The sequence below is a fragment of the Hemitrygon akajei genome, chromosome 10 (genome assembly GCF_048418815.1).
Source record: "Hemitrygon akajei chromosome 10, sHemAka1.3, whole genome shotgun sequence".
Taxonomy (NCBI): Eukaryota; Metazoa; Chordata; class Chondrichthyes; order Myliobatiformes; family Dasyatidae; genus Hemitrygon; species Hemitrygon akajei.
In genome coordinates, this window is record NC_133133.1 from 145,089,239 (window position 1) to 145,105,442 (window position 16,204).

Consider the following 16,204-nt stretch of genomic DNA (forward strand, 5'->3'; position numbering starts at 1 on the left):
TGTTGGTGAAGTGAGTGTCCTTGATATCAAACCCTCCCCTCCGTGCAATGTCATTTCCAAGTAGATTAAAACATGACAATGTGTGACTAAATGACAACACTTCCACCAATGTAAAATTTTACTTTAAAACAATGAAACATCTGAAGAGCTCATTAGTGCATTCATCTATAAGGAGGCCGCTTGAATCCAGGGACCTATAGTTTGTTCAGAGCAGAGGTTCCCAACCTGGGAATGATTAGGGTCCGTGCAATAAGAAAGATTGGGAACCCCTGGACAGCCACCCAATCTGAACGCATTAAATATAATTTAATTCCATCTGGCTCAAGTGAGACAGCCACAGCTTCAGCATCTACAAAATAATAGGACAGTAGCAACATTGAGGGAATTCCTAAACTGTGAGGGAAGTGTTGATGTGTGGAGCCATAAGCCATACTTGGTTTGTGAGCATCCAAGGAAGAACACACGGAGAAATACTATTTTAATTATTTTATTTGCATAAGTCACATTTAGTTTCTTAGTATTGAGAATAGTATCCTTTCAAAATGTAGGTTTTCTATCCTCCGTCAACATTCAAAGTGCTGGTTCAAATCCTCCCCTATCAACATTTAAACTGCCAAATGCCACAGCTTCCTTGAATTCCCAGCCACACCACAGTCCCGATTGCACTGAACCCAGAACACGTTCTCTGCAGGTAGAAACACGTGGGGCAGTGTCAGTTCTGAAACTGTCTAATGCCAAGTTAGTAATGTTACAAATTCTTCAGCTCGCCTCCAAGTCATCTGCAAACTATTTCAAGATAGTTAATGTGCAATCCACATGTATTGTGGCTAAGAATCTCTTTTTTAAAAAATGAACTTGCATGTTATATGGACGCAATGATATACTGAAGTTATTTCAAGATCATAGTCAAAACTTTGTTCATGCAAAATACTTGCTCGGCATTGAATTCGTTACATTTCTGTATAGTTATCACTCAGTTAGTCACTGCTCCATACAAGTTAAAACAGAAGATTTCAAGTTAAATAGTGGTGTCATTGCTTAATAATATCAAAATATGCAAGGGGTTATTTTACATTTATGATCAATTAGTTCATAGCAAAAATTACAGGAAGGCTGTGGATTAAAATGTTATCCTCCCTGGTGTCAAAAATTTAATGTTCAAGTGGTGAACTAGTTGCCTGTATCAGTCTGTCTAGTATATTGACAGCCTTGGTATAAATAAATACTAATAAAGCATCAGGACATTATATTAATCTCTGGAAACATAAGAATCATGAGTACTTATGATGTCCATCCTCTTTTCAGCGCAACTACACATCTTAGTTTAATAAGCCCATCACATTAGACAAAAGTAATTAAAAATACAAAAGGCATTTTCTTTTTATTTAATAATTGCAAACGGTATGTCTGAAATACTGCTGTAGGACCGTAGACCAATCTTGTAGATTTAAAAATGCTGCCCCTTCAACTTTGCTTACACTTGGGAGTCCTTAGGTCAACGTAATGTCTTTCTTTCCCGGCATAAGTGCTGTGATGAATACGTTAAGAAAAAGTGTGGTCCCAATGAGGAAAGTGACAATGATGTTCCATAGATTCAGCTTTTTCTGTTTTTCAACTTCATTCACATTGGTTTTAGCTGTACAAAAATGAGCAGATTAGAAGATTAAACTGATGGTTAATTAAAAGACAAGCTTCTATGTTACATAGAATTAGCATATAAAACACATTGTAGTTCTTCTTAACTGTGATAACCACAATGTAAAACCCTATTTCTAATACAGTCAAGCCAAACCTACTGTTCGACTCCAACAAATAAAATTATGTCCATTTGTAAGATGTGAGTGGCATGGAAAGTCCTTTATTGATTATCAGTAAGAGAGCAAAGAAAAGCCAAACATGTCGTTGAGGTCTTCAACAACATATAGATTGAGACAGGTGGCTGGGACCATACACAAAGCCAAAGGGGGTAAGAGCTGCCAATTTTCTGCTCTGAAGAAATGTAAAATTCAATAGTTCATCTTCAACATTACTGATTCCTACTTTCAAATTTCAGAATTTATTCAAATAACTGAGGTTAATTTCCTTGCTGCTGTCATGAGATTTGAGTTGATTAATCTAGATCATCAACCCAGGTGTCCAGCTAGGTAGCACAATAACTTATACATAAGGCTACTATACTAGTCATCTCTTAATAATACTATGTTCTTTAATGTTATTTGTATTTTTATAACTTTATCAATATTCAGATGCTCTAAAAGTAGAGACTTTGTCTTCTGAAAGATCGTATGGTTGAAGTCATCTCAAGACAGTGTTTCATATTTAAAATAGTTTCCAATGTTCTTCCACAATATATATGATATTCTATTTATTAAAGTTCCTTAAGGTTGTTACAGCAAGGGTGGTAATCGGGATAAGCTCCCACTACCTATTAAATGCTCACAAAGTCATGCACCTTTGACAACCAAGACTAGCTCCTGGCCTTCACGTGCAGCTTAGCTACTAAGCCCGGTGAAACTGTTTCTGCTGACAGGAGAAGGGGCAAAGGTTGGTTACTGGCACCTTGGAACCAGTGGCTTCGGGCAGGTGGGCTCATCAGCCGTGGTTGGCAGTTTATCTAGAAGGACAACTCTGAGCTCAAGCTCCACTGCCTTGCAGCTACACCACTCATGGGGAAGGCTCTGGGAGTAAGCTACGAGGGAAAAATCGAGAGCTGGAGTGGCTGAGGCAGTCCTACATTGAGATAAACACTGTCTGGGAACTCCTGTGAAGCTGCTGCTGCCAAAGTGTATCGGTCTGCTATTCCTTTGGGTTTGTCATATGCACGGAGAGGGGGAGCTTGCTACATGGGCAACAGCTTGGTCTCCATATCGTACTGTCCAGACTAGCATATCTACTTTACTTTACTTTATTGTCACCAAACAATTGATACTAGAGCGTACAATCATCACAGCAATATTTGATTCTGCGCTTCATGCTCCCTGAAGTACAAATCGAAGTAAATATAATAAAAATTTAAATTATAAATCATGATTAGAAAATAGAAAAGGGAAAGTAAGGTAGTGCAAGTCAGGTCCAGATATTTGGAAGGTACGACCCAGATCCAGGTCAGGGTCTGTTCAGCAGTCTTATCACAGTTGGAAAGAAGCTGTTCCCAAATCTTGCCTTATGAATCTTCAAGCTCCTGAACCTTCTCCCGGAGGGAAGAGAGACAAAAAGTGTGTTGGCTGGGTGGGTCGTGTCCTTGATTATCCCGGCAGCACTGTGAGTGCTGTGGTGTAAAGTGAGTCCAAGGATGGAAGATTGGTTTGTGTGATGTGCTGGGCTATGTTCACGATCTTCTGCAGCTTCTTCCAGTCTTGGACAGGACAACTTCCATACCAGGTTGTGATGCACCCTAGAAGAATGCTTTCTACAGTGCACCTATAAAAATTAGTGAGGGTTTTAGGGGACAGGCCAAATTTATTCAGCTTTCTCAGGAAGTAAAGGCGCTGGTGGGCCTTCTTGGCAGTGGACTCTGCTTGGTTACACCAAGTCAGGTCATTTGTGATATTCACCCCGAGGAACTTAAAGCTTTTGACCTGTTCCACCTGTGCACCACCGATGTAGATGGGGTTGTGTGGTCCGCTACTCCTTCTGAAGTCAACAACCAATTCCTTCGTCTTGCTGACGTTGAGGGATAGGTTATTGTCTTCGCACCATGCCACCAGGTTCTTAATTTCCTCTCTGTACTCAGACTCATCATTACCCAAGATACAGCCTACAATTGTGGTGTCATCAGCAAACTTATATATTGAGTTCAATGGAAACTTGGCTACACAATGATGGGTGTACAGTGAGTACAGCAGGGGGCTGAGTACACAGCCTTGTGGGGCACCGGTGCTCAGAGTGATTGTAGAGGAGAGCTTGTCCCCTATTTTTACAGCCTGGGTCCTGTCTGTGAGGAAGTTGAAGATCCAGCTGCAGATCTGAGAGCTGAGACCCAGGTTCCAGAGCTTAGGAATCAGTTTATTTGGAATGATGGTATTAAAGGCAGAGCTGTAGTCAACGAAAAGGAGCCTTACATATGCGTCTTTATTCTCCAGGTGTTCTAAGGAGGAATGTAGTGCCAGAGAGATGGCATCTGCCGTTGACCTGTTGCTCCGGCAGGTGAATTGCAAAGTGTCGAGGTTGACCGGTAGGTAATGGTTGATGTGTGCCATAACCAATCGCTCGAAGCACTTCATAGCAATTGATGTCAGAGCCACAGGTCGGTAGTCATTCAGGCATGCCACCTTGCTTTTCTTCGGCACTGGGATTATCGTTGCCTTCTTAAAACACTTGGGGATCTTAGACTGAAGCTGGGAGCAGTTGAAGATGTCAGCAAACACTCCAGCTAGCTCGCTTGCACAGGCCCGGAGAACCCGTTCTGGGACGCCATCTGGGCCCGTCGCCTTCCTTGGATTTATCTTTAGGAAGGCTCTTATAACATCTTCGTTGACAGCTAGGATGCAATATCCATGGTCAACTCTGGCTAACAGCGACCTCAACTCTTGTTATTCTATACTGTTTTATATTATAAAGTCATATTACTCAGATACAGGCCACTACGTCTGTGCCAACCATTGTATTTGCCTACAGAAAACTGATCACGTTTACCTGCATTTGGCCCACTGCTTTGTATGCTTTCTTTGTCTAGATGCTTTGTAAATGTTCTGAGAGTACCCCTGTACAACCTCTTCAGGCAGTACATTCCAGTGATGAAGGACCCTCTGCATGAAGATACTCCTTCCTTAGATCCTTTTGAAACCTCCTATCTCTCATTTTTTATCAGTTCCCTCTTATGTTATATACCCCCACCAAAGGGAAAAAAACATTTTAATATCGATAGGGTGGATAGTCAGTACCTGTTTCCCAGGGCACCAATAGCAAACACCAGAGGGCATATGTACAAAATTAAGGGAGGGAAGTTTAGGGGAGACATCAGGGGTAAGTTTTTTTACACAGAGGGTTGTGAGTGCCTGGAATGACTTGCCAGGCATGGTGGCGGAGGCTGAAACATTAGGGGTATTTAAGAGCCTCTTGGACAGGCACATGGATGAAAGAAAAATAGAGAGTTATGGGGTAGTGTGGGTTTAGTACTCTTTTTTTAAGGATTATATGGGTCGGCGCAACATGGAGGGCTGAAGGGCCTGTACTGTGCTGTAATGTTCGATGGTTCTATTCTATCTATCTCTCATAACTTTTTATGCCTCTATTAGGTCAGACTGCAGTCTCCTCCACTCTAGAGAAAACAAATCAAACATACCGCGCTTCTCTTTATAAGTGAAATACTACAAACCAGGTATCGTCTGGGGATGCTCCTCCACACCCTGGCCAAAGAGGTCACATCCTTCCCACAAAGTGGCGGTAATCCCAGAAAACATTGAAGCCTAAGACATCAGTTTAAAAATTTGTCAATAATTGGACACACGAGGGGGCTTCAGATTATTGGAGCATGTCACGATTGACAGAGTTTTAAAAAGGTGAGCAAGAGGGCCTGAGGGATTTACTAATGTTTGACCTACAGATGGTCCGAAAAGGTATTGGAATCTAAAATACTGGCCTTGACCAATGAAACTGAAACTATATTTATTAATATTATGCTTTATTGATGCAGTAACAAATCATATCACAAAATCTGCTTCGCTATATCCAGGTTCTGAGATTGATCACCCAGATTCACTGCCTGCATTGAGCCTGACATTAATCTCCGTGGCTCTCTCCTCCCTGCCTTCTGAGTCCGTACCTGGCATCTGCAGAGACTTCTGTGTTTCTTCAACAATAATCTCAAGCTATCTGGCAAGTTCCTTGATCTGTGGACTGCTCAGCTATGGAATGCACACACTTCCCTCCTTGATACTGAGGCAACACCGTGGTGGCTTGTCTCGCTGACATGAAGGCACTGATAGAATATGTAAATGAGATGTAAATGTGGTTTCCATGACAGTGGACAGCAGATTCATACTGTAAGGAAATACTGACTCTACCATTCAGGAGTGCTTCAGCCAGTTTAATAATCGACCAGAGAAAAGATTGCCAGGCACCAAGCCCCCTTGAATACAGCCATGATGGCAGCATTCAGAGCTTGTTGTTCATAGCCTTGTTCACAGTTCATACCCTCCAGCCCTTCCTCTAGGCTGCCTCAGCAAAGTCCCCTGTCAGGCCTCGGCCTTGACCTTTGCTCACCTCTTGTCCTGCCTACAGTTCACTGGTATCATGCACAAAATGGGAGAAACTCAGAAGGCCAGGCAGCATCTATTGAAAAGAGTTAATAGTTGACATTTTGACAAAACATCAACTGCTGAGTCCCGGTGAAGGGTCTTGGCTTGAAACGTTGATTGTTGTCCTGATGAAGGGTCTCAGCCCGAAACGTAGACTGTTTGCTCTTTTCCATAGATGCTGCCTGGCCTGCTGGGTTCCTCCAGCATTTTATGTGTGTTGCTCTGGGTTTCCAGCATCTGCAGATTTTCTCGTGTTTGTACAGTTCACTGGTGCCTGGTGATTAACCGATTCCTCATCCAGAAGCAATATTCCTACTTACAGAAAAATTTCAAATCAGAGGTGGCGGCTGCAAATCTGAAATCAAGGGGCAAATTATTGATGTCTTGGTGCCTGCATATGCCTCGGTAAACATTCTGGCACATTTGCAACTGGTAATTCAGAAAACGTTATGAATTTAGCTTGAGGTGATATGTCTGGAAAAGAAGATTAATGTGCAAGATTTGAAAAACTATGCTTTTTCCTCGGAACACACACAAAATGCCAGAGGAACTCAGCTGCCGGGTAGCATCTACGGAAAAGAGTACAGTTGATGTTTTGGGCTGAGATGTCAACTGTACTCTTTTCCGTAGATGCTGCCTAGCCTGCTGGGTTCCTCCAGCATTTTGTGTGTGTTGCTGGATTTCCAGCATCTGCAGATTTTCTCTTTTTCCTCGGACTTGCTGCCAGTCAGAGGCTTAATAGCAGATGCCTATACTTTGGGCAGCATCTGGGACCTAGACATGCAGGCAGATCTGTCCTCTAGTTCACTCTCCAGCCTTCAGTTCCATCTCACTGATTTGGCAGGAAAGAAGAAGGCACGCCTGAAAGTGTTACGCAATGATCTTGTGATATGGTTGTAAACGCAGTGCATGTGTGTTCGAGGATGTGGGTGTGGAGTGTGGATTATTGAAGGGTGAGTGGAGTGTGATGGAGCACTCAAATATTGGGTGTGGGGGTGGTATAAATCAAAGTGCGCCTAAGGCTAGACATGTACCAATGATCACAAGATATCACTAACTACTTTAAGCACAAAATTCTTTAGTTACCACTTCACAAGGTCACAAAAAAAACTTCAAGAACCTGAAAAGAGAACCGTTACTGGCAGTTGGTAGAGATCAGCGGAGTGGATGAACGGGATTTCAGGTCCACTTTGTCATTCAGGCAGAGGAAGGGGAGAGGGCAGAATCCAACATTAAGCAGGGACGTGACACTGAGGCTTTATAAGGCACTGGTGAGGCCTCACATTGAGTATTGTGAATAGTTCTGGGCTCCTCACCTAAGAAAAGATATGCTGGCCTTGGAAAGGGTTCAGAGGAGGTTCACAAGGATGATTCTGGGAATGAAAGGGTTATCACAGGAGGAATATTTGATGGCTCTGGGTCTGTACTCACTGGAATTTAGAAGGATGGGGGGGGGGGGGGGGATCTCGTTGAAACTTTCCGAATATTGAAAGGCTGAGACAGAGTAGATGTGCAAAGGATGTTTCACTTAGTGGCAGAGTCTAGGACAAGAGGGCACAGCCTCAGGATAGAGGGGCATTCATTTTAAACAGAGATATGGAGAAATGTCTTTAGCCAGTGGGTGGTGAATTTGTGGAATGTGTGGAGGCCAGGTCTTTGGGTGTATTTAAGGCGGATCTTGATGGACACGGCATCAAAGATTATTGGGAGAAGGCTGGGGACTGGGGCTGAGGAGGGGAAAAAAGGATCAGCCATGATTGACTGGCGGAGCAGACTTGATGGGCCAAATGGCCTAATTCTGCTCCTATGTCTTATGGTTATAATTTTATGTAATCTCAGATTTGTATTCTGTATACATACTTTGCTAATAAGTATCCTTTTACTTTGATTTTGCTCCAAGGCCATGGAGCAGGAGTTGAAACTTGGAGTATGCTCTTTCCCACATTGAGATTATTTTTCCTATTTTCCCAGTTCATGTTTGCTTGTAGAATGGCAGCCAAAATCTGGCTCCAACCACAATGCCCCTTCATCGTCAACTACAGTATGTTCAACTGAAACTCATAGGCTCTCTCTGGTCCATCTAGCAAGGCAGCCAATGATGGTGTGTTGCTGGAATTCCACTCAGCCAGTGTAGGTTATCCCAGTTAACCAACCCTATCAAACTTAAATACCAATTAGACCTCTGTCATTAACACAGCACACCCCCGTGATCAAACTTGACAAACTGAGCCAGCTCATGAATGAAGTTAGCAGCTATAAACAGCTGAATACACTCACCGATAAAGATAAGGAATAAGAAGATAACAATCTGAATTAAGAGGCAGAGACAAATGAGGACAGTAAGAGGAATGTAGAATTTGTACTCCGGTCCTTGATTGATGACTAGTGCCAGCTGCTTTGCGTTCGACATGAGTAAGGTGACATCCAGCATGCCCTCTGCCATGCTCTTTATTGTGGCATACTTGTTGAAGTTGAATGGTGCCACCAGTGCTGGACCGGTCTCTTCACCCTATGGAAGGTATAGAAGAAAGAAAGAAAGTTATCTCAGATAAGCTACCTGTGGGTTTTCTTAGGGTGAGGGGTCATTTGGGGAGTGATGCGACATGAAATGTAATTCCTTTGAATTTGCTATTAAAGGCTCAACCCCTGGCCCAACCAGTCCTCCCTCGTGCCCGTTAGTAGACACTGATCCCCTACTCCATGTAAACCAAGGAACAACATCCCAACTTTCTTCCTGGCATGTTGTAGCCCTTGGAATTCAATACTGAATTCAACATTTTCAGACAAACATCAGTTCCTGTTTGTTTCAGAATTGCCTAGTTCTGACCTACTGCCATCTAACTGTATCATTAAGGTAGATTTTTCCCCTCGCTATCCATAAATACCACATGGCTTGTTAAATATTCCCAGCATTCTCTTTTCTTTCAGCAGTTGGTGTGCTCTGCGGCTCATAGTTCCAGCACTGTGTCTGCTTTTCCTGTTCTCTATCTCACTCACTTCCCGCCATGTGCATCTCCTCCCATCACCACCCTTTTTCAGGCGACACCAGCAACATCAGCTGAATTTTGTGGAATTGTAAACATTCCTTTTATCCTCGTCACCCACCCGTTTTCTCTGAAATAAAAATAGATTTGTCTTCTACTCTTACCTCCTGATAAAAGTATATTGAATGGGAATAGTAATTGCATTAGTTACCCAACAGACTCTGCCTGACCTGCTGAGCTTTTACTAATTCCAGTATCTGCAAGTTTTGAAAAGTAATCATACACAGAACTTAAAATTAAATATGGAAATATGATTTTCAAACAATTTGTCCACTGCCTCTCTACTTTTTAACTATTGTAATGATTATTCCTATGCATTCAGATGAAACACAACAAGTTACCAGACCTGATGGATTTAGCAGAGGGAAATGGAGCTGAGCTTGAAAATTAGTGAAAAAGGGAGCAAGAGGAAAGCAAACAGCATCATCCTGTTCCAATTTCTTATGTTCTTATGAGATGTTTATTTTATCAAATTGTGCAGGATGCATAAAGATCGCAATATTTGAGACATATCCACCAGTAACTATATGGTAACTGGTATATAGAGTAACTAGTTTTATAGCATAAAGCTTTACAGTATATATGAAGTTATATATAGTAACTATACAGTTTTACTGGTGTCGGGCATTAGACATAAAAGGGAGCAGGAGTCAACCTCTTGGTTCTTTGAGCCTACTGCATCATTCAACACAAAACTGTTGATCATCCACTTCAGAACCCTGTTCCTTTCTTCTTCACTTACCTCTTGATCCCTTTGGCGAGAAGAATCTTCCTCCTTCTTATCAGTAATTAATGACTTTTAATAACCCCACTCCTTTTGTAGTAGAGAATTTGACAGATTCACTATACTTTGGGTGAAGTATTTTCCCTTTTTCTCAGTTCCGTGTGGCATAACTCATAAACCACGACTATAGATCCTAATTAAGGATTTGCCAGCCTTTGGGAACATATTCCATTATCCTGTAGAAATGTTATAGTTTCTATGAGATACTCTCTCATTCTTCTCTGCACCAGTGTCTATAGGACTTGATCTCTCCCCCTTCATCAGTACAGCTGGATTAGGGACCAGTCTAGGGAGCCCTTGTGCACTACCTACCCCATAGACAATTGTCCTTCCTCAGGCAATTCTAAATGCCACACAGAATTTCAGGTGAGGCGTCGCTAAGGCCATGTGCAGCTGCAAAACAACTTCCTTGCTCCTGCACTCAAATCTTCTTTCAATGAAGGCTAAGCTACCACTTGCATTCCTAATTGCTTGCTGCATCTGAACACTTGCTGGCAGCAACTGACATACAAGGTCACCCTGGTCTCGTTGCACCTTCCCCAGTTCAGATAATAACCTGACTTCATATTTTTAGAACCAAAGTGGATAATCTGTCAAACTGCACCTGCTATGCCAATTCACCTCATTTGTCCATTTCACATGGGAGCCCCTTTGCATTCTTTTTCATAACTCACATTCAAATAATTTTGTGTCATCTCCATACTTGGAATGCTGCATTTAGTGCCCTCTTCAAATCTTTGAGATATCTGTGAATAGCTGCTTATTGTGGCACCCATCTACCGCAGTCCAAGGATTGTGCTGGCAGCCCGCAAGTATCTTCATGCTTCAGGGTGCTAACACCCAGAGGAAGATAGGCTCATTCCTACTCTGCACCTTCCTCGCCACTGACTCGGGCAATGTCAGCATTCACCTCGAGAGGACGAGAATATAAAAGCAAGGATATAATGCTGAGGCTTTATAGGGCACCAGCGAGGCCTCACTTGGAATATTGTAAGCAGGTTCGGGCTTATAATTTAAGGAAAGATGTGCTGACATTGAAAAGGATTCGAAGGATGTTCATGAGAATGATTCCGGGAATGAAAGGGTTATTATATGAGAACTGATTGATGGCTCTGGCCCTTTACTCACTGGAATTTAGAAGAATGAGGAAGGATCTCATTGAAACCTATCGAATGTTGAAAGGCCTGGAGAGGATGTTTCCTATAGTGGGGGAGTCTAGGACCAGAGGGTGCAGCCTCAGAATGGAGGGACATCCATTTAGAGAGGGGATGAGGAGGAATTTCTTTAGCCAGAGGGTGGCGAATCTGTGGAATTCACTGCCACAGGCGGCTGTGGAGGCCAAGTCATTAGGTGTTGCTAAGGTGGAGCTTGATAGGTTCTCGATTAGTCAGGGCATGAAAGGTTACAGGGAGAACTCAGGACAATGGGGTTGAGAGGGAAATGGGTCAGCCATGATGAAATGGTGATGCAGACTCAATGGGCCGAATGCCTAATTGTGCTCTAATGCCTTATGGTGACCTTTGCATCGACAATGCTCAATCCCCAAACAAGTGTTTACATTCTTTTATTCTCTTATTCAGGCATCTACCACTTCCTCTCCAGTCCTGATGAAGGGTCTTGGCCTGAAATGTCAGCTGTGTATTCTTTCCATAGATGCTGCCTGATCTGTTGAGTTCCTCCAGCATTTTCTGTGTTGTTTTACATTCTTTTTATGTCCATCCCCATTTTAAGTGCCATGATGGTCCGTTTATTGCCAACTAATGTTGAGTTTTGTTTTGTGTGGACTGTGACCTAACATTATAGAAGAACTAGAGAGATGCAGCTGGGGGTGGGGGGGGGGGGGGTCACAAGAATCTAAAATTAAACACACGACCCCTGTCAATTCCAACTCCTTCTGACCTGACCCAAGCCACTATCATCATAAAAACAACTTTTACACAAAGCAAATGAACCGAGTTCAGATGAAGTATGAAGCCAGCCCAGTACACCACAGCCAGACCTAACCTGAAGCTGACGCTTTATGACAATATACACCAAATCTGACCTGAACCCAACACATACGGTTATACCTTTTGGATGCGCTTCGTTAAAGAAGCACATAAAAACCAGCTCCACTACAAAATGAAAAACTCCTCACAATCTTACATTCTTGTGTGGTGATATGTTCTTTTTTGAGGATCCCAGTGTTGACAAATTAGATTCTGCCAGCAGGGATGGGCATGTCTCATCAGCTTGTTTCAAGTAAACTACTACTTGCAGGAATGCTGCAATGGGCTAATCTCAAATAACATAAGGATGATATCGTTTTTAAAAAAAGCTGAATGGGGGTAATAAAAAAAAAGTACAGGAAATGATCGTTCTGTCTTTATTCAGCTGTAAACTTACAACAGATTCTCATCTGCAACTTTAATATGTTAGCTTCCTTTCAGATATAATTTCAAGTAGCACTTATGGCACAGTTCCTTAAGGTTGTTTTAGCTGGGGGATGGCTCTGGGGAATAACTCCCACTCCCTATTAAATGCTCCCAATGGTGTGCATCCCATATTGCCTCTGACAGCCAAGTCTAGCTCCTGGCCATCATGTGTGGCTGAGCTTCTAAGCCTGGTGGAACCATTTCTACTGACAGGAGAAGTGGCAAAGGTGGATTACTGGCACCTTAAAACCAGTTACTTCAGGCAGATTTGGCTCGTCAGCTGTGGTTGGCAGCTCATCTAGGAGAAGGAAAACTGTGATTTCAGACCTCTGCTGCTTTGCAGCTATACCACTCATGGGGAAGGTTTCAGGAGCAAACGCCGAGGAACAATCCGGGGCTGGAGTCCTACGTTGAGTTCAATGCTGACTGGCAACTCCTGCAGTGCCACTGGTGCCAAACTGTATTCGTTTCTGCCATTTTGCTGCATGAGACGGGGTGCTTGCTGCATGGGCAACAGCTTGCTCAACATATTGTACTGCCCTGGCTTGCCTATCCTGCAAACAGCTGGGACACAACATCACAGCACATACATATAACGCTAATTTCAAAAAACAGAATTGTGTTTTACACATATTGGGAAAAGGGTACCATTTAATAAATCTAACAATAAATCCTTTTTAATAAATTTGTTCCTTTTCAGTCAGAATGGCAAACACATTAAAAATTCCATCCTGACTCCTGCAGTTTCATCTGGTATCAAGGAACTGTGAGAGGTGGCAGAAGCTGAAGACTTGCAGTTTATTAACAGCTTAACTCTTCTAGTTTCAAGCCATTAGTCCTCTGAAATGCAGAATTAGAACTATCTTGATCGGAAACTAAATCACATCCTTCATCCCTTCTTGGTCTTTCTTTTTATACATTTCTCCACTTCATTTAGAGCAGGCAAGAGTACAGTACAGGAACAGCCCACAATATTGTGCCGACTCCACTAAAAAGCAAATCAAAACACACCCAAACCCACACATTTCTCAGCTGTTTGACTGTGACCCAGACTGGTCACACTTTCATTCTCCATATGTACCGCACACTTTATTTTTAAGGCACCTTTGTTTTCAACTCCATAGGTATAATCACCTGTCAGTTACATGATGATGTGTGAACCCTGGTACTGTCCCTACTGGGGAATTTGTTTTCACAACTAGATACAGTCTTGCCCCAGTTCATATAAAAAAAACTGACAATTCTAGAAATACTGATGTTCTGATGAAGAATCCTTGACCTAAAGCATTGGTTATGTTTCTCAGCCTGACCTGCTGAGTATTCCCAGTGTTTTCTGTTTCCATTTTAGACAGCTGCAGTCCTTTTTAAAGAATTTTCTTTGTATGATGTTCATAGACCGAAGATAGCCAATGACTTTCTCCTCTTTGACCTACTCTCCACTTTCTGAGCCTCAAGACCTCAGCAACCCAGGTTAGGTGTTGACCTCTGGCATTGCCTGTGTGGAGTGTCCCTGTAAACATGTGTGTTTCCTCTGGGTGCTCAGGTTTCCTCCCACATTGGTAAACGGCCCCTGGGAATACAGGTGAGTGGCCGAATCTGGGGAGAGTTGGTGGGAATGTGAGAGAATAAAATGGGTTGGGGTAGGATTAGTATGGTGGATGGTCAACATGGTCTCAATGGGCCTAAGGGTCTAGGTTTGAATTGTGACTTTTGGCACAAGACTGGCACTGTGAGCAATTAGTTTTTGCTGTACTGTAGACCATGGTCTTTCTTGAGGCTTTGCTATTGCTTGCTGGCCGGAGGGTGCTGATAACTTTTGCTGAAGTAGGTGGGGGAGGGACAGGATTGATTCTTTGCTGCTGCATGTGTGTGGGGGGGGTCTTTGGGGTTCAACATTTTTTCTGCCTGTCATTCTTTGGGGTACCCTTCTATTTTTGGAGGTGTCTGCAGAACAAGAATTACAGGTTATATATTCTACACGCTCTCTCATGCCGGCTATGGATCTTATCTTTTGCTAACTGCGTTCCATTAACTTAACACGAGCCAAGAATCAAGGGCTTCCGAGCACTGCTGAGAATTCGTCATTCCACTTTGATAACAACTCTTCATCTTTTATCTTCTTGAAAATCCAAAGCAAAATCAGGTGGGGGAGAAAGCCGATGAATGAACGTCCACTCTGCAACACCATCCATGGCATCTCTCACTAGCTCCACGAAAAAATCCACCTGCCGTTGTAGATGGTCTCAAGGAGGGGTTTCACTAGGACGCACACAATTTTCAGGGTTGGATGTGGGAACTCTCCCACAGTTAGGAGTAGATACTCTCAGAGACACCCGCATCTAGTTCTTCAGTCTGCTGTTTGCAATTTGTGACCATCTCCATGCATGAAAAGGATGAAGCTTCTTTTTGATGGCAATGCACTCTTGTCAGGAGGTAACTGTGTTGTTACAGAAAACCCAATTACTGAATGTGCCCGTGCTCTTTCCGCTTAAAGAAGCAGGATCTGGAAAGATGTCCAGTAATAACCACAAGATGGCACTGGATACATCAAAATCAGAAAGAAGATTGTGCATTTTATACAGTCCCTGGATCCTCCGGCTTTGTGGCCTTTCTTTATGAAGAAAGTAAGATTATTTGTTTTTTCTTATATAATGTCTTAATTCTAGCCACATTTTAATCAGCTGACCAATTTATGTCCCAAGCATTGTCCCCATTCCCCTCCATCTATTACCTTAGTCACTGCACTGCACTGTAAACACATCGCTTTTTATAATGCTATTTACATTGTAAATAATGCTGGTATTTATGCATGAATGCCCATTTTATTCCACATTTCTAACTTTATTCAACATAATTCATTACTCTTTCCAGTCATTGAACTTTTGATACACGTAGCACAGCAGATTTCCTAATATACGTAAATGTATATGTTTATGGTGAATAAAGTTGATCCTTGATCTCGGATTAATATAAAGAACTAATTTTTTTAAGATACCCTGCAACAAAAAATGGTGACATCAGACCCACCTGCCCTAAATGTTCAATACAATATCACAAATTTTCACTAGTCTCTGCAACAGAGACTCTTTGAGTCACTAACATTTAAATTTTGATTTGTTAGAAACATTGAGAAGGAGATCTTAGAGCAGTAAAGAAATGATGGTGTAACAGCAACATATTCACCCAAATATTACAAAAATAATGGTGAGACAGAAAACAATCTGGTGTTATGGAGTAAAATCTTTGTGGGATCCATATGGTTGAAGCCAAATGTGGAACTCCTGAACCCTCGGTGCAATTTGTATTGTTCCATCAAAAGTTTTGCTATGTTGATTTCTGTCTAATGAGCTGAGTATTGAAATCCATGCAAGAAAGTGAGGTTTTGATAATTGCCTTCATAATAACTACTAAACTGGTCAGGAATTTAGGCTGAATGTGAGATTTCAAGGGTAGGATATCTTAAGTACAGCAAAAATGCTTCCCTGGGACTGTAAACCTAATTTTACAAATGTGGAATCATATTACTTCAGATTTTAATTATTATTAGAACATTTAAAGTACATTTTTAATTTATTTGCCCTGTCACTTGAAATCCAGTCCCACACTGCTGGCAGGGAAGTACAGACTCAGCAGTAAATAGTTGTAAATCAGGCCTGTTGAACCCTGTAAATGCTGATGTTCCCCTGTAGCTGCTCCCCTTGTCCTGCTTGGTGGTGGAGCTCA

General features: G+C 42.3%; 1 protein-coding gene across 1 annotated transcript in view; it reads right to left on the reverse strand.

The window, feature by feature from the left end:
• Positions 1-471: 471 nt before the first annotated feature.
• Positions 472-16,204, reverse strand: part of LOC140734770 (ninjurin-2-like) — a 228,060-nt gene continuing 212,327 nt past the window's right edge. Inside the window, exons 2-3 of the mRNA XM_073059238.1 lie at positions 8,517-8,748; positions 472-1,636 (exon numbers count right to left, since the gene is read on the reverse strand). Of these exons, the coding sequence (XP_072915339.1) occupies positions 1,491-1,636; positions 8,517-8,748 (378 nt within the window). The 3' untranslated portion in view covers positions 472-1,490. The remainder of the gene's footprint in view (positions 1,637-8,516; positions 8,749-16,204) is intronic.